The sequence below is a fragment of the Ovis canadensis genome, chromosome 19 (assembly GCF_042477335.2).
Source record: "Ovis canadensis isolate MfBH-ARS-UI-01 breed Bighorn chromosome 19, ARS-UI_OviCan_v2, whole genome shotgun sequence".
Lineage (NCBI taxonomy): Eukaryota > Metazoa > Chordata > Mammalia > Artiodactyla > Bovidae > Ovis > Ovis canadensis.
The window spans coordinates 72,581,585-72,602,246 of NC_091263.1; the positions used below are offsets into that span (position 1 = coordinate 72,581,585).

The 20,662-nt window shown below is 59.2% G+C and overlaps 2 protein-coding genes across 7 annotated transcripts in view; one reads left to right on the forward strand and one right to left on the reverse strand.

Annotated features, from left to right (window-relative positions):
• Nucleotides 1-5,496, forward strand: part of XPC (XPC complex subunit, DNA damage recognition and repair factor) — a 23,457-nt gene extending 17,961 nt beyond the window's left edge. For 2 of the 4 annotated variants that reach the window (XM_069561758.1, XM_069561760.1), the window contains 7 exons: nt 401-561; nt 1,663-1,744; nt 2,602-2,736; nt 2,818-2,987; nt 3,463-3,556; nt 3,910-3,999; nt 4,757-5,496. In XM_069561758.1, coding sequence (XP_069417859.1) covers nt 401-561; nt 1,663-1,744; nt 2,602-2,736; nt 2,818-2,987; nt 3,463-3,556; nt 3,910-3,999; nt 4,757-4,963 — 939 coding nt within the window. In that variant the 3' untranslated portion in view covers nt 4,964-5,496. Of the gene's footprint in view, nt 1-400; nt 562-1,662; nt 1,745-2,601; nt 2,737-2,817; nt 2,988-3,306; nt 3,557-3,909; nt 4,000-4,756 lie in introns of all 4 variants that reach the window. The other 2 variants (XR_011250875.1, XM_069561759.1) reach the window with 2 other exon arrangements.
• The window catches only part of TMEM43 (transmembrane protein 43), a 20,308-nt gene continuing 5,109 nt past the window's right edge, over nt 5,464-20,662 (reverse strand). For 2 of the 3 annotated variants that reach the window (XM_069561762.1, XM_069561763.1), the window contains exons 2-12: nt 16,604-16,753; nt 15,570-15,704; nt 14,932-15,026; nt 14,517-14,566; nt 14,215-14,284; nt 13,425-13,495; nt 12,373-12,494; nt 12,074-12,148; nt 11,534-11,635; nt 10,843-10,960; nt 5,464-8,957 (exon numbers count right to left, since the gene is read on the reverse strand). In XM_069561762.1, the coding sequence (XP_069417863.1) occupies nt 8,755-8,957; nt 10,843-10,960; nt 11,534-11,635; nt 12,074-12,148; nt 12,373-12,494; nt 13,425-13,495; nt 14,215-14,284; nt 14,517-14,566; nt 14,932-15,026; nt 15,570-15,704; nt 16,604-16,753 (1,191 nt within the window). In that variant the 3' untranslated portion in view covers nt 5,464-8,754. Of the gene's footprint in view, nt 8,958-10,842; nt 10,961-11,533; nt 11,636-12,073; nt 12,149-12,372; nt 12,495-13,424; nt 13,496-14,214; nt 14,285-14,516; nt 14,567-14,931; nt 15,027-15,569; nt 15,705-16,603; nt 16,754-16,952; nt 17,339-20,662 lie in introns of those variants that run through there. The other variant, XM_069561761.1, reaches the window with a different exon arrangement.

Consider the following 20,662-nt stretch of genomic DNA (forward strand, 5'->3'; position numbering starts at 1 on the left):
CTTTTCCAGCGCCGGGAGCTGCAAAGCCACCAGACTGTGCAGCGCTTTCGACACATCGGCGTCTGCAGAGCAGAGCGCTGGGGCACAGCCCAGGGCAGCAGCCTGGGGCCCCGAAAGCCCTGCCACCATCTGCTACCCGAGCAAGTTGTTTGAGGGTTGCCCCTGCCAAACCTGGGCCTTCCCCAGTGGCTCAGTGGTAAAGAATTAGCCTGCAATATAGAAGGCGTGGGTTTGATCCCTGGGTTGGGAAGATCCCCTGGAGAAGGAAGTGGCAACCCACTCCCGTCTTCTTGCCTGGAGAATCCCATGGACAGAGGACCCTGGCGGGCTACAGTCCGTGGGGTCGCACAGAGTCAGCACGCGTATAGCATACCCGGCACTGTCTCTCTGGCCTTTGCAGTTTCGGGCGAAGCACCTGGACCAGCCTCTGCCCACCGTCATCGGCACATATAAGAACCACCCTCTCTACGCCCTTAAGAGGCACCTCCTCAAGTTCGAGGCCATCTACCCTGAGACGGCCGCTATCCTCGGGTACTGCCGTGGGGAGGCCGTCTATTCCAGGTGCGGAGCCGCCCGGCGGGGCTTGCGGCCTTCCAAGGGCTGGGAGATGAGCTTGACTGCGCGTGCGTGCCGTGTGCAGCGGCAAGGGTGGGGCATGGGGGAGTGTGTAACTGAGCTTAAAGCCTGAAAGTTAAAACCACAGGGATTAAAAGATCGGGGGCAGGCCGATTTTATAGGAGGACAAATAAGTAGGGCAGGTAAGGTTTATATGGGCAATAAAAAAAAACCCCAAAACTGAAGTCAAACAAACATAAAAGGAAGGAATAAAGGATTTGATAGTGAAAATCAAAACGACTGGATATTTTAAAGGGTTTAGGGTTTCAGCCTAGGAAGATGAGAGGTTCAGGAGACGATGGTGGTGATGGTTACGTAACGGTGCCGCTGAGCCACAGACCTGAGAATGACTCAGGGTAAATTCTATGTCATGTGTATCTTTTCTGCAGTAAAGAGAAATGGCCAAGGAGCAAGGAGATAAATAAACATGGGAAATGAACATGAAATATATGTAGTTAAAACTGAACAAAGTTTTAATAACATGAGTAAAACTTAACAACCAGAAGAAATTTAAGAAATGGTAATAGGAAATAAGTGACTTTTTAAAAACAGTAACCCACCAGCCCCCAAAATAGAGGATGTTCTTGGTAAATGGGAAAAGAGGCAGAAGAGGAAGCTTTGGGAAATGCACAGGAGTAGGTGGTTCAAGGCCCCTGCCTGGGAGCGCCTTCCTGTGGGTGAACCCCCAGGGGTTAGGGTCTGTGTGGGAGCTCCCTGTCCGCTGCCTGGTCAGGGGCCCCAGCCGCCACCTAGATGCTTGTCCCTCTCTTTATCTGGTGTTGAGCAGCCAACCAAACCCTAAGGCAGGGGGTACGCACCTCGCCTGCACTGCTGGGGTGCTCCGCCCCCTGACCCGGCTGCCGGGACCTCCCCATGGAAGGAGGCGCCGTGTGCAGCCGTTGGGGTTGGGGTCTGAGTGGACGCGTCCCCCACAAGACGGCAGGCCGTGGGCCTGACGGGGGCCTCCCCAGTGCCCTGGGCGGGGCAGCGGGGCGCTTGAGGCTCCAGCGGGTGTGAGCAGCCCTCTGTCTCCCGTCCGCTCCTTAGGGACTGCGTTCACACCCTGCACTCCAGGGACACGTGGCTGAAACAAGCGCGTGTGGTGCGGCTTGGGGAAGTGCCATACAAGGTGAGAGCTGCGGGTCGGAAGGCGGCTGCACGCCCTGGGGGTCATGGGGGAGGAGCATGGGCACGTTGTCCGTCTGCACCGAGGACTTCGTAAGAGGTGGGCACGCAGGAGAGCCGGGCCGGAAAGCAGCCCTCTGACCCCTGGTGTGTGCCTGAGGCCCTGGGGTCAGATTGGTGTCCCCTGCGTGTTCAGAGAGGCCACAACCCTGCCTAGTGTGGACACGCCCACACCAGCTCTGCGGTCTCTGCTGAGTCTTGGAGCTGGCATCACGCATGAATTTGACAGACAAGGAAAGCAGGAGCTGAGAAAGCGCAGCTTGTCTGAGGCCTGAGCTAGTGAGACAGCGGCCCCAGGGCCCTGCCCCGGCCTCAGTGCTACACCGGGTCGGTCGGCTGCCCAGAGACATGTGAATTCAGCACAGACTGCAAGGCTGGGACAGGATGCGGGGCCCAGTTCAGCCAGCAGAGGACAGTGGGCAGTCGTGAGCCATGGGCGCTTCTGAGAGATCCCTGGGAGGAGCCCTTTGGGTTGTTGAGACCTGGGCCGGGTAGCGGGCCCCTGGTTCATGGGAAGGGGTTGAGGCGCAGGGAGCTGGTCACGGCCCAAAGCAGGCCTGTCACTCACCAGCCACGGAAACATCTCGAGGCCACTTTGCCCTTCAGTGATGGACACGGGACACGGTTTAAGGCCGTGACGGGGGGTGAACTGCTTATACCTCCTAGATTGCTCACCTGTTAGTACGGAGGTTTTGCTAATGACGCACCCCACCTCCGGGTCTGCTGGAAAGGCTGCACTGAGCTCAGTGCCCAGCATGCCGGGAGTGGCGGTGTGAGCGGTGGCCACTCGCTCTGGTGTAGATGGTGAAAGGCTACTCCAACCGTGCCCGGAGAGCCCGCCAGGCCGAGCCACAGCTGCATGACCACAACGACCTGGGCCTGTTTGGCAGATGGCAGACCGAGGAGTACCAGCCGCCGGTGGCCGTGGACGGGAAGGCAAGGAGGGCCGCGTCCGCAGGGGCCGGGACGGGCTGCCTCCCTCTGCGGCTGGCTGGACCTGGGCACCTCCCTCCGCAGGTGCCCCGGAACGAGTTTGGGAACGTGTACCTCTTCCTGCCCAGCATGATGCCCGTTGGCTGCGTCCAGCTGAACCTGCCCAACCTGCACCGCGTGGCCCGCAAGCTGAACATTGACTGTGCGCAGGCCGTCACCGGCTTCGACTTCCACAAAGGCTACTGCCATCCCATGTGCGTGAGGGGCGTTCCGCCGAGGCGCGAAGACGGGGCGGCAGGCTGGCGTGGGGGCGAGGCCCCCGGCTCTTACTTTCAGGGTTTTCCTCTGGATTTGCAGGGTCAGCCTCGATCCTTGATCTTTTCACACTTTCTCTCTGGGGCTTCTGTCCAGAGGCTGTAAAGCCGGTGAAACCAGCACCCTGAGGTGCCGGGTTAAACACTGTTCTGGGGGCGTTCAGGGCGACCGAGCAGCATGCCTCCTGGCTGGTGGCCTCTGCCCACTCCCGCGGTGGAGGAGGAGAGGGGAGGGTCCACTGCCCCGCCTTCCGCTCAGGTGGTGTCTGCCAGCAGCCCTGGCCAGGACGGTGGACCACCAGCCAGGAAGTCCTTCAGGGCCCGAGTGCTTAGGGGCGGCTGGCTGTCCCCGCGGCGGGGAGCAGAGAGGCCAGAGCAGGCGCGGGCTCAAGGACCACGTGTGCTGACCCCGCAGAACCGACGGCTACGTGGTCTGCGAGGAGTACAGAGACGTGCTCCTGACCGCCTGGGAGAACGAGCAGGCGCTCATAGAGAAGAAGGAGAAGGAGGTGAGCGGGCGGGCCGTGGGCACACAGGGCGGGGCTGCTCCCCCCAGGCCGCCTGCACCACGGCCGCGAGGAGCGGCAAGCCAGGCCCAGCACGCTTTCTGGCTGACTGCCTCCCTGGGGGCGCTGAGCAGCGACCTGCCTCCTAAAGGCATCTGCGGTGGTCCAGGGCACCCCCCTCATCCTCCCAAAACACCTCAGAGCTGGTGCTGGTTAAGGAGAGGGGTTTGGTTTTGGTGCCTCTCCTGCGTATCGCTTCGTGAGTCAGGCCGAGCGACTCTGCCGACCCACCGTGTCCCCCATATCTTCCTGAGTGGCCGTGCTCAGCGTCTCCCGTTGTCTGTCCGCCTCTGCAGAAGAGGGAGAAGCGGGCTCTGGGGAACTGGAAGCTGCTCGTCAAAGGGCTGCTGATCCGGGAGCGGCTGAAGCTTCGCTACGGGGCCCAGGTCAGTGTGGCCCCCGCATGACGGCGCGCCCGGGGGAGGGCTCGGGCACCGCGGGCCGCTCTGTCCCGGTGCCGCAGACCTGTGTCTCCCAGGCCTGTGCTCTGTCCGTGTTGAGAAAGGTGTCCCGGAGTCAGGCCGTGGGCTCTGCCCTGTCTACACAAGGGTGCCCACCGTGGGCTGGACCCGGTGCTGAGCCCACTCGGGCGGACAGGTGTCTGCACCTCCTGGCCTCATACTGCCCCTGGGGCTGCTACCGGCCCCAGGCCTGCCCACCCCGGGTGCTCATTCAGGCCCTTCTGCAGTACTGTGGCCCGAGGGCTCCCGTCGGGGGCACAGTCACATGGAGTGGTCCGTCAGTGCTGGGTCACGGATGTGGAGACGCTCTGGCAGCATCTGACCGCCCCCCCACCTGCATCTGCTCCCTCCTCAGATCCCTGATGCCCCCTCTCCCAGCTCCGTGTTCCCATGGGCTCCTTCCTCCCACCCGAGCTTTCTGCCCCTTCCTCCCCAGACTCGAGACCTCCAGGGCTGCTTCCTCAGAGCATCCGACACTGAGTGTTAGGGCTAAGCATTTGGGCACTTTTTTGGTTCAAAACCCAGGAAGTAAGTGCAGGGTGCCCCTGGCAGTTGCCTGCTGGGTGGGGCTCAGCTCCCTGTGGGCAGTCCCTTGACCTTGGCCCCTGCGTCCCACGGCCATGCTCCGGGACTCGCGGGCTTCCTGATGCCGCCGCTTCTCCTGTCTCCCCCGCCCCCCCAGAGTGAGGCGGCCGCTCCCCACACGGATGCGGGAGGCGGGCTCTCATCAGACGAGGAGGAGGGGACCAGCTCTCAAGCGGAAGCGGCCAGGATCCTGGCGGCCTCCTGGCCCCAAAACCGAGAGGCCGAGAAGCCAAAGTGCCCCAGGAAGACCAGGAGGGAGAAGAAGGAAGCGGCTGCCCAGCTGTTCCCGTTTGAGAAGCTGTGACGCGGGCAGTCACCTCCTGGGTGGCTCGGCTCTGCCCCAGACCCTGCTCCCCGGCAGAGTCCCGCCCGCGTATGCACTCAAGCCGCTGCAGACGGCTCAGGCCCGGCCTCGGGGCCCCTGTGGTTCCCAGGCAGCTCCCTGCCGCTGCGTGCAGGCAGAGCGGGTCAGCGCGGGCCCCCTCAGGCGATTCTGCTGCCTGCTTTGCCAGGAACACTTAAGGGCAGCAGAGGACTAGAACAAAGAGCTACAATGAGGAAAAACAGCGAGACTGCACGTCACTAAGAGGCTTCCCAGGTGGCACTGGTGGCAGAGAACCCGCCTGCCAGCGCAGAGACGAAAGAGATAGCGTTTGATCCTCAGGTCAAAAAGATCCCCGGAGGAGGGCGTGACTTAAAAGTTGGGAAGAATGGATCAGTGTTTAACTCGATTCTACTCATTATTGGATACATGTATAAAGCCCTAAACACTGTAGATATTTAGGAGAAATAACTTTTATAACATTTTGAGAAAAAAATAAAGCATTTATCTAAAAAGTCTTGGCTCCACATTTTCTTTCACATTTTACATCCGCTGAGGACACCTGGGTGACGGCGATCTGCACACACGTTGTCTCTGTTCAGTCGCTCAGTCGCCTGACTCTGTGACCCCACGGACTGCAGCACGCCAGGCTCCCCTGTCCTTCACTGTCTCCCAGAGCTTGCTCAAACTCCTGTCCATTGAGTCGGTGATGCCATCTCACCATCTCATCCTCCGTTGCCCCCTTCTTGTGCCTTCAATCTTTCCCAGCATCAGGGTCTTATCCAGTGAGCTGGCTCTTCGCATCAGGTGGCCAGAGTCTTGGAGCTTCAGCCTCAGTCCTTCTAATGAACAGTCAGGGTTGATTTTCTTTAGGACTGACTGGCATGGCTCACGGCTCCACAAGTCTGGTCCGTGAAGCGGGCACACAGCTCAGGACTACATTAAAGACCGGAGTTTGTTTTCCCGCAGGCTGAGAACTTAGCGTTACAGAGGAATATTTTTCTGTTTAGTTGAGGAGGTATTACTTAGTCTTGACAGTAGCCATTAAAAATCAGAGTCTGTTTTATCCAAGGGAAACAAACAAAACCCTTTGGAGTGTGACTCATGTGGCAGGAACTGGCAGGAAGCCTCTTGTTGAGAAACATGGGCGGTTGCCATGGAAACCACTAGCTCCGGCACTTTCTGAGTCAGAGCTCGGTCTCACCCTCCTGCAGGTGAGCGCCCTGTTTTCTGGGAGTGGAGTCGAGCACTGCCGCTTTCTGCAGGAATAACCTGTTCTTCAGGCAGACGGCAGGCAGCTCCTGGGGACACATCGTGGAAATGGAGCCCAACCTCGGGTTCTGACAAGTTAGCACGCACCTGCCTCGAATCCTGTAATAAGGGGAAAAGAAGTTCAAACGGCAGGATGGACGCTTGGCGGCCGTCCGCTGCTTCAGAACAGGGGCTCGGGGCTTCCTCTCGTTCTATGCCTGCCACCACCCATGGGGTAGAGACACCCCCGCGTCACAGGTGAGGAAGCTGAGGCTCAGGTCACCGTCAGAGCAGGCGCCACACAGCTCATCTGCCCAGGCGGGGACGCCTTCTGCGCTGGGCCCCGCTCACTCCCTCCCACCTCCTAGAACCACCTACAGATGGGGCCTCAGGAGCCACTCAGTCCACGCAGAACAAGGTAGGTTTTCAAGTGCAGCGAATATCGAGGTGCTGTTTTAAAAAACTTAAACCAAGTTTAACTACTAAAAGCAATACATAAGTTGCAAAATTCATAGGTTCTAAATAAACTCTGTGGCTGAATTCTTATGAGATAGAAATTTCAGAAAGAATGCAAAAGGGAATATGGCAAGTTCTATATCAAAAGATAGAAGTTTATTTTGAATGTTTATCAAAAATACAAAGGTAATAAAAGTTTCATTATGATTTTCCAAATGCTTGAAATACTTATTACCATTCTTTTGTTCTTTAAGAACACTTGAAATTGGCAGTAATTTAAAATCTGTACTAGAAAAGTTACACGAATGTCAAGGATTTTGTATCTGGCCATAATGTTGTCGCTGTGCTTTCCAGATGCACCTTTAGGAGTTGATAAAAGAAACCACTGATTTAACAAGCAGTAGTGAACACGATTTCAGTCCTTAAACCCAGATAACATCCCTGGGGCTGGCTGTTTTGTACATGAAAAAGCTCAGTTTACACCTCAAGTCCCCTAGGACACTGAGAGAGATTACTCACTAAAGCAGCCACCCCAGCAAGGCATGCTGCTGCTGCTGCTGCTGCTGCGTCGCTTCAGTCGTGTCCGACTCTGTGCGACCCCACAGACAGCAGCCCACCAGGCACCCCCATCCCTGGGATTCTCCAGGCAAGAACACCGGCGTGGGTTGCCATTTCCTTCTCCAATGCATAAAAGTGAAAAGTGAAGTCGCTCAGTCATGTCTGACTCTTAGCGACCCCATGGACTGCAGCCTACCAGGCTCCTCCATCCATGGGATTTTCCAGGCAAGAGTACTGGAGTGGGGTGCCATCGCCTTCTCCCCAGCAAGGCATAGCAAGTTCCAATAGTCAAAGGACGTACCATCTCTTAAGACATCGACATACTTATCTTTCGAAGGGTGTGAAAGCAGTTAGGAAACTTAGAAACTGTGAACTAAGTGTGGGTGGATTTGAGTTAGGAATGAAGCTGTGGTCACTGAGCACATAAGGCCCCCGGAGCAGCCACTTGGGGCCGGGTGCTAACGGCAAAGCGTGTGGTGAGCAGAGCCGGGTGAGAGCTTCCCAACACGCAGCCTCTGATGCCCGACTGTGGTCGATGTGTGTGTGTGCGCGCGTGCAAGGGGGTCACCATGAAGGAACACACTTGGGATAGCTGAATAATGCAAAATCACCTTCAAGAAAACAGTGCGTTTGGATGCCAGAGAAGAAAGGAAATGATTTTCTCTCAGACGCAGAGACACCCATCTCCTCTCTGAGGGAAAACAAGCCTTCTGCTAACACTGGTTTCAAAGCACCTGAAGCTTTGACAACCTTCCCAGGGGCCCAGAATATGGACGGGTAACTTCCTCAACCAGGTAAGTCACAGCCCCACCGAACTTTCCATGCTCTGAACTGACTTCAACAGACAGATCACAGAGGGCTTTTGTGTAACAGTCTGAGATATGAATCATTCAGGAGGGGTTTTGTTTTTTAAGTCTTATTTCAAACAACCCCCACTTAACAACCCCCCAAACAATCCCCTTGTCAGGGAGTTTCATGCAGAGACACGAAGCGATAAGAAACATTAAGTAACCAGACCTTCGGAAGGTCCTGCACACCAAAAGGATTCTGCCAAACTGCAACATGCGAGCGAAGCCGGACAGACGTCCACACTCTTCGGGACACCCCGTGGCCCTCTGAGCACTGAGCTGAGTCACACAGAGCGGGTTTGTGGTGCCCAGGCCACCCTGTCCTGGACCCTGGCGTGGCAGTGGTGGGTCCTGGCACCGTCTCTGGTCTGAGCGTCACCACCTCTACAGACATCAGCTAAGAGACACAGGCGGCCACGCGGTGCCCAGAGAGAAAAGGAGACAAGAGGAGGGCGGAGGTCACGCTGCCAGACGGGAGCTGCCTCCTGCCAGCAAAGCTGCCGGCGGCAAGAAGGGGTGTGAAGGGCTAACCGACGGACACCAACCCGCCGCCCGTGTGTGCGGCTGGGGCGGGGCGCGTGTGGAATCCAAGACCCAGGCAGCTCGGGGGAGGGCGGCCTGGGTCTGAGGCGCGGGGGTGTCTGCGGGGGCTGCACCCGCTCACTCCAGCTTCTTGGCCGGCACCCGAGTCCGAGCAACGATGATGGGCACCAGGGCCAGGCCAGCGATGCCGAGCGCCCACAGGGGCCGGTAGAAGAGCCAGCCGGCGGCCACGGTCAGCAAGGTCAGTGAGGTGGCCACGCAGAAGGCAAAGGCCTTGAGGCCGATGTTGACCAGGTCTCGGAAGATGGGGAACCAGTCCACTGTGGAGAGAGAGAGAGCGGTCAGGGTTCCCAGGCCCCCAACTCGGCTCCTCTGCTCCCCCTGCCGGCAGCCCACCTGTCTCTGGACCAGGTGCGGAGGGAGAGGCAGCGGTGGGACACATGGCCCGCGGCGGCTGGACACACGCGGAAGAGCCCCGCGCACGGCCGGCTCAGCCCAGCCCAGCCCCAGCATGTCCTGGGCAGGTGAGAGATGCTGGCGAGCACCTCTCTGCTACCCGACAAAGCAGCAGGGCTGAACCCCCCGCAGGCCTGTTTGGGCCGCCCAGCCCTTCCTGGAGGAGCCTGTCGCTCACCCAAGCTGTGACCAGTCACCTGTGTGCCAGCTCCAGGGAGGACCTGTGAGGGCTCGATGGACTGGAGGAGCCGCCCACCCGGAGACCCCCGCAGGCTGCCACCCGACGTGGGCTCCATCAGCCCTTCATCAGTCCTGTCCTCACCTGCGGACCGCTGAGGCAGGCCTTCCGTGGCCGGCATGCACCGGCCAGCCTGCCTGCACTCAGTTCCCAAGAGGCCGGCGAGGTGCAGCGGCTCACAGGCCTCCTGGGGCCCATCTGGGTCCAGCCCCACGTAGGCGCAACAGACCCCGCAACTAGCAGGGGTCGTGTGTGGGCGCTGGCTGGGGGACCACGCATTTCATCCAACCCCGCCCTCCTGCAGGCTGGTGCTATTCCTAACCTCGGTTCACCCACAAGATCGCCGAGGCCTGGCAGTTAAGTACAGACAGAAGGTGCCAGAACCACAATTTAAATCCAGGCTGTCTGAGTGCAGAGCCTCTGCTCTTAGCCACCACACTAAGCTCAGAGGACCAGGACCCTGCCCGTCCTCGTGGCACGGCCTCCAGGACGGGGCCCCTGCCTGTCCTGCTGGCGGCTCGGCCTCCAGGGCCCACAGCCCATGCTCACGCAGCAGGCTCTCAGAAGGTCCTTGTCACAGGAACGGAGGGCGGAGCGGGGTGGACGGGTGCCCCGCCGACAGCTTTCCGCGCCCCTCCCCTGCACCGAGTCCCTCTGTGTGCTCACTCTGTCCTGACCCTAGAGGCTCAGCCTCTGGCATGGAGTGAACCAGTCAGAGGGCAGCCCCCAAGACAGACCTGACGAGGGGGACCGGGCCCCGAGAGGAAAGGGCCTACCCGAGGTCGTGGCCACGATGGGCCTCACGACCGCGCGGGTTGCGCTCCTGGGTGCGGTTCCACCCTCTGGGGGAAGCAGCCTCCCCCACCCCACTGCTCCTCAGTCTTCCCACCTGTAAAATGGGCTGATCGTCTGGGGGCTGTAGCCAGACTCCCAGCTGGAAAGGCTAAGCGGAGGAGGGGTTTCTGGGACCATAACCACCTGACTGGACAGGGCTCAGTCCCCCGAGAAGCCCCATCCTCCTGCACAGCAGCCAGGCCCAGCGCCAGTCACCCACCCTGGGGTTGGGTCCGGAGCCGAGTGTCTGGGCTCAAGCAGGCCAACCTGGGGCCCATGAGCAGCCTGGCACAGCCTCCCCTGCGTTCCAGAGCTGCTAGGGCTGTCCCAAGTCTAGTTCAGGGTTTGGGGGGTGGGGTGTGAAGGATGACAGCTCTTGAGTGTTTCCTATTTGCCAAGCTCTTCACAAAACTCAGCAAGTTAGGTGTGAGGAAACTGAGGCTGGGGCAGGAAGGGAACCTGGAGATCTCCCGGCCGGCCAGCCCCGCAGCACAGCACCTCAGCTGTGGGTGAAGGGGTGAAGGCTGAGGGGATGCATGCTGGGCAGGGCAGGGAGACCGCAGCCTCGGGGGTCAGCGTCCACCCCCGGCTCACCCATCCCAAGGCCCTGAGGTCACAGCAGGGGCTGAGCGCACCCAGTGGGCGGTGAGGGCCAAAGAGGCCGTCTGCCCACCTACCCAGTGTGTAGAGGATCCGTGTCATGAGGTTGAGGCCCATGAACATGGCCACCCAGCCGGCCGCCCGCAGGCCCCACGTCTTCAGCGAGTTGCTCTTCTGTTCCCGACGAAACACCTCCTGCAGGACAAGCAGGGAGGGGAGGTGGCCACAGCCCACCGAGGGGTCTTACGCCGCCCCGCCGGCAGGCGCTGGACTAGAGGCCCCTCTCTGCACCCTGTCCTCGTGGCGAGGGTGAGGCCTGACCCTATGTTGAGGATGGGGGTACGCGGGTCTCCCTGGGGGCGCCTGCTCTCACTCACCTGGTCCTGCAAAACTCACTCTTTCACCCCAGCTCACACGCAGCTCGAAGGGGCCTCTGCCTGCCCCTCTGTGCTCAGGGCCACACGGCGCCCTGGCCCTGGCAATGGGGGCCCTGGGCTGCAACAAGACTGACCCACCCGGCTCTTCACTTGGGACTCAGCAAAGATGTTGCTCGCCACCCGCTGCCTAAGGAGGCTCCTGTTACCACGTCTGCCACCTCTGGGCATCCGGGGGATTCTCTGCTTTGCTCACCGCTCCCTCTCTCTGGACACCTCACCCTCTATTGCCTTCTCTTGCCTCACGGCCCTGGCTCTGCCTCCGTGGGGGCGGCTGGTGACCAGAGCACTGGAGCTGCACCAGTGCGCCACGCGGCACGCCGCGGCCGCTCACCTCTGCCGAGAAGTCCCCGTGGTGTAGGAGAAGCAGGGTGTCCCCCGACTTGGTGGCGTAGGGGACCAGCTGGTCGCCTCGCTGCCGGGCAATCACGGTGACCTGGTCAGAGACCTCTGGCTCAGAGCTGTGGGGCCATCTGCCCGTGGGGCCATTGCCCTCCTCACTGTGCACCAAGGCAGCAGGGAGCCCCGGGCCGCCCCAGCCCCTGCCGCCACGCGGGCCTGGGGGAGGCGCTCCCGCTGGGCTGCTCCCTCCACAGCCCCGGGGAGGACCCGGCGGGGGCGGGGCGGGGGTGACAGGGTCTGGGGCGCAGGACCAAGCATTTACAGAGCAGAGGTCAGCGCCCAGGGAGAGCGCCTGCACAGGGCTGGAAGACCCTCTCCAGGCACCGCGCTGAGACCCTCCAGGGCCACTTGCCCGCCTGGGGCCCGTGGATGTGCGCACACACGACGGGGAGGGGTATGCCCTAAGCACACACCTGGGCCCAGGTGTCTGCACCCAGGAGGCCCCCCCTTGTCCGCCTGGGGAGCCGCTTACCACGTGAGCCGGGCCCAGGTCAGGGTCGTCGCTGCTCAGCCCCGCGTAGGAGAAGGAGACGCGCAGATCCCCAACCTGGGGTGGAAGAGAGGCGCGTGAGGGAGGTGGGAGTCTGAGCTGGGGCCCAGGACGCCCACCCGCCCACGAGGGAGTCACATCACCCCCACCCGCGCCCAGGCAGCCCCACTGCGCAGACAGCCGCTCCCTCCACCCTTGCCGGCTCGGACTCGCGCAAGCTGTCGGCGGCGGGACTCAGGGGCCCCGACCTCTGCCACTGAGCGCCCGAACCCGCTGGGTACCTCGGGGTACTTGGGGTTTTCACTGTGGTAGAAATAGTCCCCCCGGCGAATGATGTCCACATGCGGGTCCTCCAGCTTAGACAGGCTCAGCGTCTTGAAGTTGTCCACTTTGTCGATGAGCCCTGGGAGGCGGGTGGTCAAGAACAGTGCATGTCTGCTGCAGCCCCGCCTGCAAACCCGCAGCCTGACGCCTTCCCAGCTGGCCCCACAAGCCCGGCTGCAGGGTCGCCTGCCGGCGCATCCCCCGGGGCCTCTGGACACCCGCTCTCCCACCCGGAGGCCCTGCTCCAGCTCCATGCGTCCACAGGGCCAGCCCCTTCAGCCTCCAGCGCCTCCAGGAAGCCAACCCCGTCAGGCAGTGACGGCCGCCCGGGAGGGCCTCAGCCCTGTGGCCTCTGCTCCCCAGGCCAGTCACCTGCGTCCCAGCCTGGCTCCCTGCCGCCCCGCAGCACGAGGCCGGGCTGCCTGGCATGGCTGGCACCAGCTGAGGGCCAGAGCACACGGCCGACAGCCCAGGCCCTGCTCACACGATCTCTTCCCTGCCCCTCGACGCGCTGACCCTAGGTGTCCTCGCTCCCTCGCCAGGTCTGGCCAGGGACAAGCCCCAGGAGTTTCGATGGCAGTCTCACAGCCATGCTGTCCCCTGCAAGCCCCTCTCTGTGGGAGGCCCTCCGGGGTCTGGCTCAGGGCCGGGGGCCCGCGGGGCTCAGGAGTGGAGCCTGGGGCCTTATGTGGGCTGCCCTCCAGGGCTGCCTGAGGAGGGGCTCTCAGCCCCGCCTGCTCAGCCCAGCAAGGACCCACACCTGGCAGCTGCTCCCTGAACAGGTTTCGGGGGGTTCCACACAGGGGCCCCTTCCTGGGAACACACCTGCCCTCTGGCCCCAGCCCAAAAATATGACGCTGGAGAAGTGCTGGCTGGCCCCTGCCCAGGGCCGCAGGAGACCCCTTCAACCACCCAAGGACTGAGTCAGGGCCCCGGCTCCTGGGAGGCAACCGGGTGGAAGTGCAGGGTTCTGGGTCCATGGTGGCTTACCCAACAGCCTGAGACTCACCCGCTGAGAGAAAAAACCTGCCGATCTGGACGAAGGGGGCTGTTGCGGTGAACGACTCCACGGCCATCGCGCTGGGAAGAGGGGGGAGCTGTTGGCGATGTGGGGCACCAGGGGAGCTGCCACCATCCCAGGGGAGGTGTACGGCAGGGTCCGCACCCAGGGGGCTCCCGCCAGCCCAGCCCAGCCCGGCTCTGCAGTCTTGTCTTCCCCTGATCCCATCCCCTGCCGAGGAAGGGCAGCTTCCGATGGCTTCCCGTCGCCCAGAGCTTCTTACAATCTTGCCTGGACCCCTGCCAGCCTGTCCCACCCTGCCCCCGCAGCTGTCAGACGGCCCTGCCATGGACTTCACACCCTCCCCTCCAGACCCTTCCTGCCAGCATCCAAGCCTCACTGGGAACGTTCAAGGCCCTTTCTGGCCTTGCCCAGGTCATCACAGCACACAGCCCACACGGGCCCTGTCCAGCATCACGCCCGTCTCAACACCCTCACCCCTGCCCCTGAGCTAACAATCCTCTGCCGGACCCCTGAGCGGGGGCGTCAAATGCGGCCGCTCTTGAAGCCCTGCGGACAGCCTCCCCACACCCACCGCTGACCACCCCTCTGGGCACTCGGCCCAGCCTCATACCCAGGCCCTAGGGCCAGGGGCGCCAGGCCCCGCCTCTGCTCACGGTGCCGGAGTGGGCCTCCGAACCCTGGCCCACATTTCATCAGCCCGAGAGACAGAAGTAACTCAGCCCCATTACTCAGATGAGGACGCGGGGCTAGGAGCCTGCCAGGGGCTGGTTCTTACCTGGGGTTTTTGTGGCCAATCTCTCGGTCAAAGTTTCTGCTGTTGACGATCTCCGACCTCCATTCTGTGTCTGTTTTGAGCAGAAGGAACATGGGGAAACCACGGTAAGCCTCAGGTTTGAGGCCCGCCGGCCGCCCGTCCTCTTATCCAAGCCTGGGACCACCCGCGGGCCAAAAGGGCAGCTCCTGGAGCCTCGCTGGACAGACGGGGGAGCAGGGCTCCGAGGACCAGCATGCCGGGGGCCTGATGCTGGCTGAGGAAAGACACAGGCTGCGGAGAGCAGGGAGGGGCCCGCGACTCACTGTAGGAGTACTTCCTCTCCGTCTTCACCTGCCCGTCCTCCGTGTACTCCCTGCGGGGAAAACAGGCGCCCGAGTCAGCCCGCCTTCCCCAAGGCGGCCCCACCTCTAGGCGTCTCCAGCCTGAAGCGGCCTCGGGGCTCCCAGGCCAGACTCTCCCCACATGGCGCAGGCTTGGTCCACATCAGCCCAGACACGCGGTGATCCCCGGGAACTAGCCCAGCCACTTTCTTCCCCCAGGCACTCTGCAGAAGACCCCTGCTGCCTCTAATCGAGACCATGGGCCAGTCCCTCAGGGACAATCTGACGTTCCTCCGAAAGGAAAACTTCCCACGGTGGCCTTCAGCAGTGCCGCAGTGAAGGCCGGCTGCGCGTCCCCCTGACCCCGTGCCTCCCGCAGCCCCAGCCAGCCCCTCACCTGGACTCCTCTGTTTCCACCCACTGATACATCTCCACGTGCCGCCGCAGCTTCACGGCCGGGAGGTGGACCCCGTAGTTAGGATCAGACAGGAGCTTCACAGAGAAACAGACCAGGAAAACAAAGGACAAGAATACTCAGCTCAGGGGAAGCTAGGCTGGGGAGAAACAGGTCCAGAGGGCAGGACAGCCCAGGGAACTCTGCGCTGCTCGTATGGGCGCCAAGCAGAGCCGCCGCCCCAAGAGCTGAGCCTGTGACCCAAGCTGCACGCATGGCTCAGGCTGCGAGCCCAGGGTTGCAGGATCCGGCAGCATGAAGGGTGTTCAGACAGGAGACGCTGCCCCAGGCACGAAGGCTCGTCATCACTGTTAAGCGCCTCCGTGTGAGGCTCCGGCCAAGGGCCACTGTGCCGGGACGGGAGCTCCTGAACCTGGGCTGATCTGCAGAGCCCACTCGGGCTGTTACAAGGCTTCTCCCCATTCGACAGAGGAAGCCTCTGAGGCCCTGGAGAGACGGGTCCCTAGCCACCAAGCGGTGCAGCCTGACTCACACCAAAAGTATGTTTCCGAGGCCCAGGCCTCCAGATGACACCCACGAGGTGCCCGAGCCCCTGCGGTCAGCGGGCGCCGCCAGCCTACCTTGGACGTCCGCAGGGCCCCGATGATGTGCACCAGCCTCCCCTCATTCTCCGGAGCCACGCTGTGGATGCTGCTGGGAGTCACCACCAGCGAGAGCCCCTCGGCCAGCGAGGTCGCCGTCTTCAACGCGCGGCCCTGTGCACGCCGGAGAGCAAGGATTTCAACTGCTGGATGCTTGCTGCCTGGGGTGAGGAGGACCCAGGATGCCCGCTCTCCAGGCCTCCCCGCACCCACGCAGCACCAGCCGCGCCAGGAAGAACAGCGGCTGCCTCTGCCCTGCACCCCTCCCCTCCCCTCCCCTCCCCTCCATCCATGTGCTTCACTAGGGCTGATGGCATAGCTGTTCAGTGTGACCCAGGCCTCGCCAACCACATCCTGTGTCCACTGTCCCCCAGGAGTGCTTCAGAGCGGACTGAGGACACTCAGAGATCTCCCTGCGCCTCTGGCTAAACTGACTTAGGAACAGAGACGCAGCCTCTTTTCTCTGGGCTTGTTGCCGGACCACCTCTGCTGCCACAGGGGAAGAGCCCGCGGAACAACAGAGGAAAATGGGCAGCAGATGGAGAGACGGAGGCTCCTGGTGGCCCAGCGTGAATGCCTGGATCCAGCCACGCCTGCGGCCGAGGCTGTCCCCATTTCAGAGTGTGAATCGCTCAGTTGGTAAAGAATCCGCCTGCAAAGCAGGAGACCCTGGTTCAATCCCCAGGTTGGGAAGGTCTGCTCAAGAAGGGACAGGCTCCCCACTCCAGTATTCTGGCCAGAATTCCAGGGACCGTACAGTCCATGGGGCTGCAAAGAGTCAAACACGGCTGAGCGACTGTCACTTTTCACCTGCTCTTTCACCCCATTTCAGGTATGTGAATTGACCCATTCCCCTCCTGCTTCTGTCAGTCACGAAGCGGGGCACAACAGAACAAGCTGACTGATCCAACCCTCGTCCCCATAGAACCTTGACCCTTATTACCATATCCAGCCTCTGCATGGAGATGCTGCAGGGACCCTCACTCTGCACAGAGGGACCCCAAACCTCGTACCTCATTGGTGAAGATTAAGTAGAAGGAGACCAGGAAGGTCATGAGCCCCACAAACATCCCACCCGAGGTCTCGCTCAGCCGCTCCAAGAAGCCTGGCTGGGCCTTGTTTGTGATTCTGACGTGATCCTTCTTGTTGCTCGTACTAGAATACTGAAAAACACAAAAAAGGAAACTCGTTTATAAAAACCAAACTGCCTTTACACTCAGTTACATGCACAGACTGAGTGTTCGGTTTTGACAAGTGCAGAGCCAAGTTCGTCAACACACGAAACACGTCTCTCGCCCAGAAGCTCCCTGTGCCCCTCCCTGCCAATATCCCGTCTCCCCATCGCCCAGAGGTGACAGTGACCTGAATCTGTCTCACTGCGATTTGTCCTGCCTCCTCCCGAACGTGGTGCGAACGGGTCATGACACAGCACCAGCTCCTGTCCGGATTCTCGGGCTCGGCGTAACGCCTGGGGCCGCCTCTGTCACGGCATCAGGAGTCTGCTCCCTCTTATGGCCGAGCAGAATTCCACGTCTGTCAGTTTGCTCTCCAGTCAACGGATAGCTTGGATACTTCCAGCTCCTAGCGATTATGAACAGTGCCTCTAGGAACACTCATTTACAAGCTGGTGAAATGTAATTTCTATCTGAGGGCAGGACGTGAAAGTTTGAGCAGAGAACTCTGTGCCGTGCGGGCCTCCCCGCTCCCCAGCACGCAGCCCACACCTGCATCACGGCCAGGCCTTCTCTAAGGCGGAGCGCCTGCTCGGCAGGCCGTGAGGACCTGCTCCCCTCTCTTCTGACGTCAGCAGCGAAACTCCTTAAAGGAGCAGCGTTCTTTTGCAGCTCTGCAGGGGGCCAGGGTGACTCGCTGCTCGCTTTGTCCACGGGCCTCCCTGGACTGTGCGTCCCTGGTGAACTGTGTGTGAACCACCAGTGTGCCCCTTTCCTGTGTGACCCTCCGTCCCAGAAATGCACACAGCTGTGTCTTCAACTTCCAGCAGGTCAACGTTCTCAGAGCCTCCGGGAGGCTGTCTCCAGGGCTATAATCCTGTTTGGCTCAAATAAAATGCCCTTGTTTCTTCTTGATTTGATTGTTAACTAAATTTTCATCCACATTTGACTGGTGTAGTTGGGGGGCTGTCAGACGCATCCACCAGCGGACAGCTGGAGTCCAGCCCAAACCAGGGCCTGGTGCCAGCATGGGCCCCGGGGGCACCACCGGCTTCTCTGTTCCTTCAGTGCTTTCGAGAGTTCTCCTGACGCCTGGACATCATCGCTTTAAATCCCACTCTGAGTTTTACTCAAGCTGCTCCTCCTGGGACTTGGAGTCTTAAAGGGGTTACTGGACCGTCTCCTAGGCAGAGACCTGGGATCTCTGCTCACTGGTCTTTCTTAACAGATTGACTTAAATTGGAAAGACTTCTGTATATGTGGTGTGAACAAACCGCCAGTGGAACGAGACTGAGCCTGCGCAGCTCCACGGTAGAGGGACGCTTGCTCCCTCAGCCAGGAGCAGCCCCCAGGCGGCGGGGGACCTAGCAGACGTGCCGCGCAGCGGCCCCACAGGGCCCACTACAGCCACTAAGTAAGTTCTGCTTGCTGGGGAGCGCCGTGGCAGCTGGCCACCTGGCACTCCCAGCACCTGCAGCAGGTTCAACTGTTGCAGAGAGAAGCCAACACACCGGAGAGTCACGCCAGCCCCAGGGGAACCCCTCAGGAAGCCAGGTACGTCCCATCACTGGGCCTCAGAAAGCTGTTGAGATCCTATCTGAATTGGGCGTAATAACGGGAAACCACCCCTCAAAGGCCGAAAGGCCTCCTGGCTGGCTTCTTGACAGAACCAATGCCTGCCTACACTTAACTCGTAAACGGCCGGGAGGGAGCGCCTTAGATGTTCCAGCCCCATAGAGAAAGCTGGCTTGATAAAACATCTTCCAAATTCAGACCTTGAGGAACAGAAGCATTCCTAGGAGAAAGCCTGAAGTTACACCCCTTTTCATGTTCCTGAAATGTGAACACAGCCCACACTGCCTTGAGTCTATAGTGTTGGCTTAACTGTTGTGGTTCAGTTGCCAAGTCATGTCCATCTCCTTGCAACCCCATGGGCTAAAGCACGCCAGGCCTCTCTGTCCTTCACCATCTCCTGGAGTTTGCCTAAGTTCATGTCCATTGAGTCGGTGATGCCATCCAGACATCTCATCCTCTATTGCCCCCCTCTCCTCCCACCTTCAATCTTTCCCAGCATCAGGGTCTTTTCCAGTGAGTCAGTTCTTCACATCAGGTGGCCAAAGTACTGGAGTTTCAGTTTCAACACCAGTCCTTCCAATGAGTATTCAGGGTTGATTTCCTCTCAGATTGACTGGTCTGATCTTGCAGTCCAAGGGACTCCCAAGAGTTTTCTCCAGCACCACATTTCGAAGGCATCAGTTCCTTGGCACTCTGCCTTCTGTATGCTCCAACTCTCACATCCGTACGTAACTACTAGAAAGACCACAGCTTTGACTATATGGACCTTTGTCAGCAAAGTGACGTCTTTGCTTTTTAAAACACTCTCCAGGCCTGTCACAGCTTTCCTGCCTCCCAAGCAGCAGCTGTCTTCCAACCTCATGCTGCGGTCGCCATCCGCAGTGACTGTACAGCCCGAGAAGAGGACGTCGGTCACGGCCCCCACCTTTCCTACGCCTCCGTCTGCCATGAAGTGACGGGACGGATGCCACGATCTTAGTTTCTCTAATATTGAGCTTTCAGTCAGCCCAGTCGCTCAGTCGTGTCCGACTCTTTGCGACCCCATGAACCGCAGCGCGCCAGGCCTCCCTGCCCATCACCAACTCCCGGAGTTCACTCAGACTCACGTCCATGGAGTCAGTGACGCCATCCAGCCATCTCATCCTCTGTCGTCCCCTTCTCCTCCTGTCTTCAATCTTTCCCAGCATCAGGGTCTTTTCCAATGAGTCAGCTCTTCGTATCAGGTGGCCAGAGTTTTAAGCCAGCTTTTTCGCCCTCATCAAGAGGCTCTTTAGTGCCTCTTTGCTTTCTGACATTAGAGTGGTATCATCTGTGCATCTGAGGTTGCTGATATTTCTCCTGGCAATCTTGACTCCGGCTTGTAACTCATGCAGCCCAGCATTTCGTGTGGTATACTCTGTACATAAGGTAAACAAGCATGGTAACAGTAAACAGCCTTGTCATGCTCCTTTCTCAATTTTGAACCAGTCAGTTGTTCCATATAAGGTTCTAACTATTGCTTCTTGACCTGCATACAAGTTTCTCAATAGACGAGTAAGATGTTATTCCCATTTTTTTCCAGAGTTTATCACAGTTTGTTATGATCCACACAGTCAAAGGCTTTAATGTAGAAACAGAAGTAGATGTTTTTCTGGAATTCCCTTGCTTTCTCTATGACCCAATGAATGTTGGCAATTTGATCTCTGGTTCTTCTGCCTTTTCTAAGCTGGTACATCTGGAAGTTCTCAATTCAAGTACTGCTGAAGCTGGCTTAAAGGATTTTGAGCATAACCTTACTAGCAAGGGAAGTGAGAACAATCATCCGATAGTCTCGACATTCTCTAGTACTTTTCTTCTTGGGAACTGGGATGAAGACTGACCTTTTTTCTTCTTTCCAGTTTTAGAGTCTATTTGGCTTAATTAGTAGACTCAAAAGCAAAAAAAGGGGGGGTGCATCTGTGTGTGAAAACAGATCTTTGTGAAACTCAAGCAGGACAGCTATTTCTTTGTGCATCTGGATGTATACATCTGTGTGTATGTCTGTATACACAAGTATGGTCCATCTCTGTCACCATCAACATTAATGTAAAAGAGTTCTACTTAATGGACTTAAAAGTAAATGTTTACAAATCAAATATTTCACTTAAACTAGACCAAAATGTCAAAGGATCACATAATCTAGGATTAATCTTTAATGGAAGAAAACAAGTTAAAATTGATGGTCTAATTAATACAGACATGGCTTTACAGTCACCATTCAGTGTAATATTTTAGGTTTCCTGAAAGTTAATATGCTCATGTTATTGTGGTTATAAAATGTGTCAACAAGAAAATTAACTTGGTATG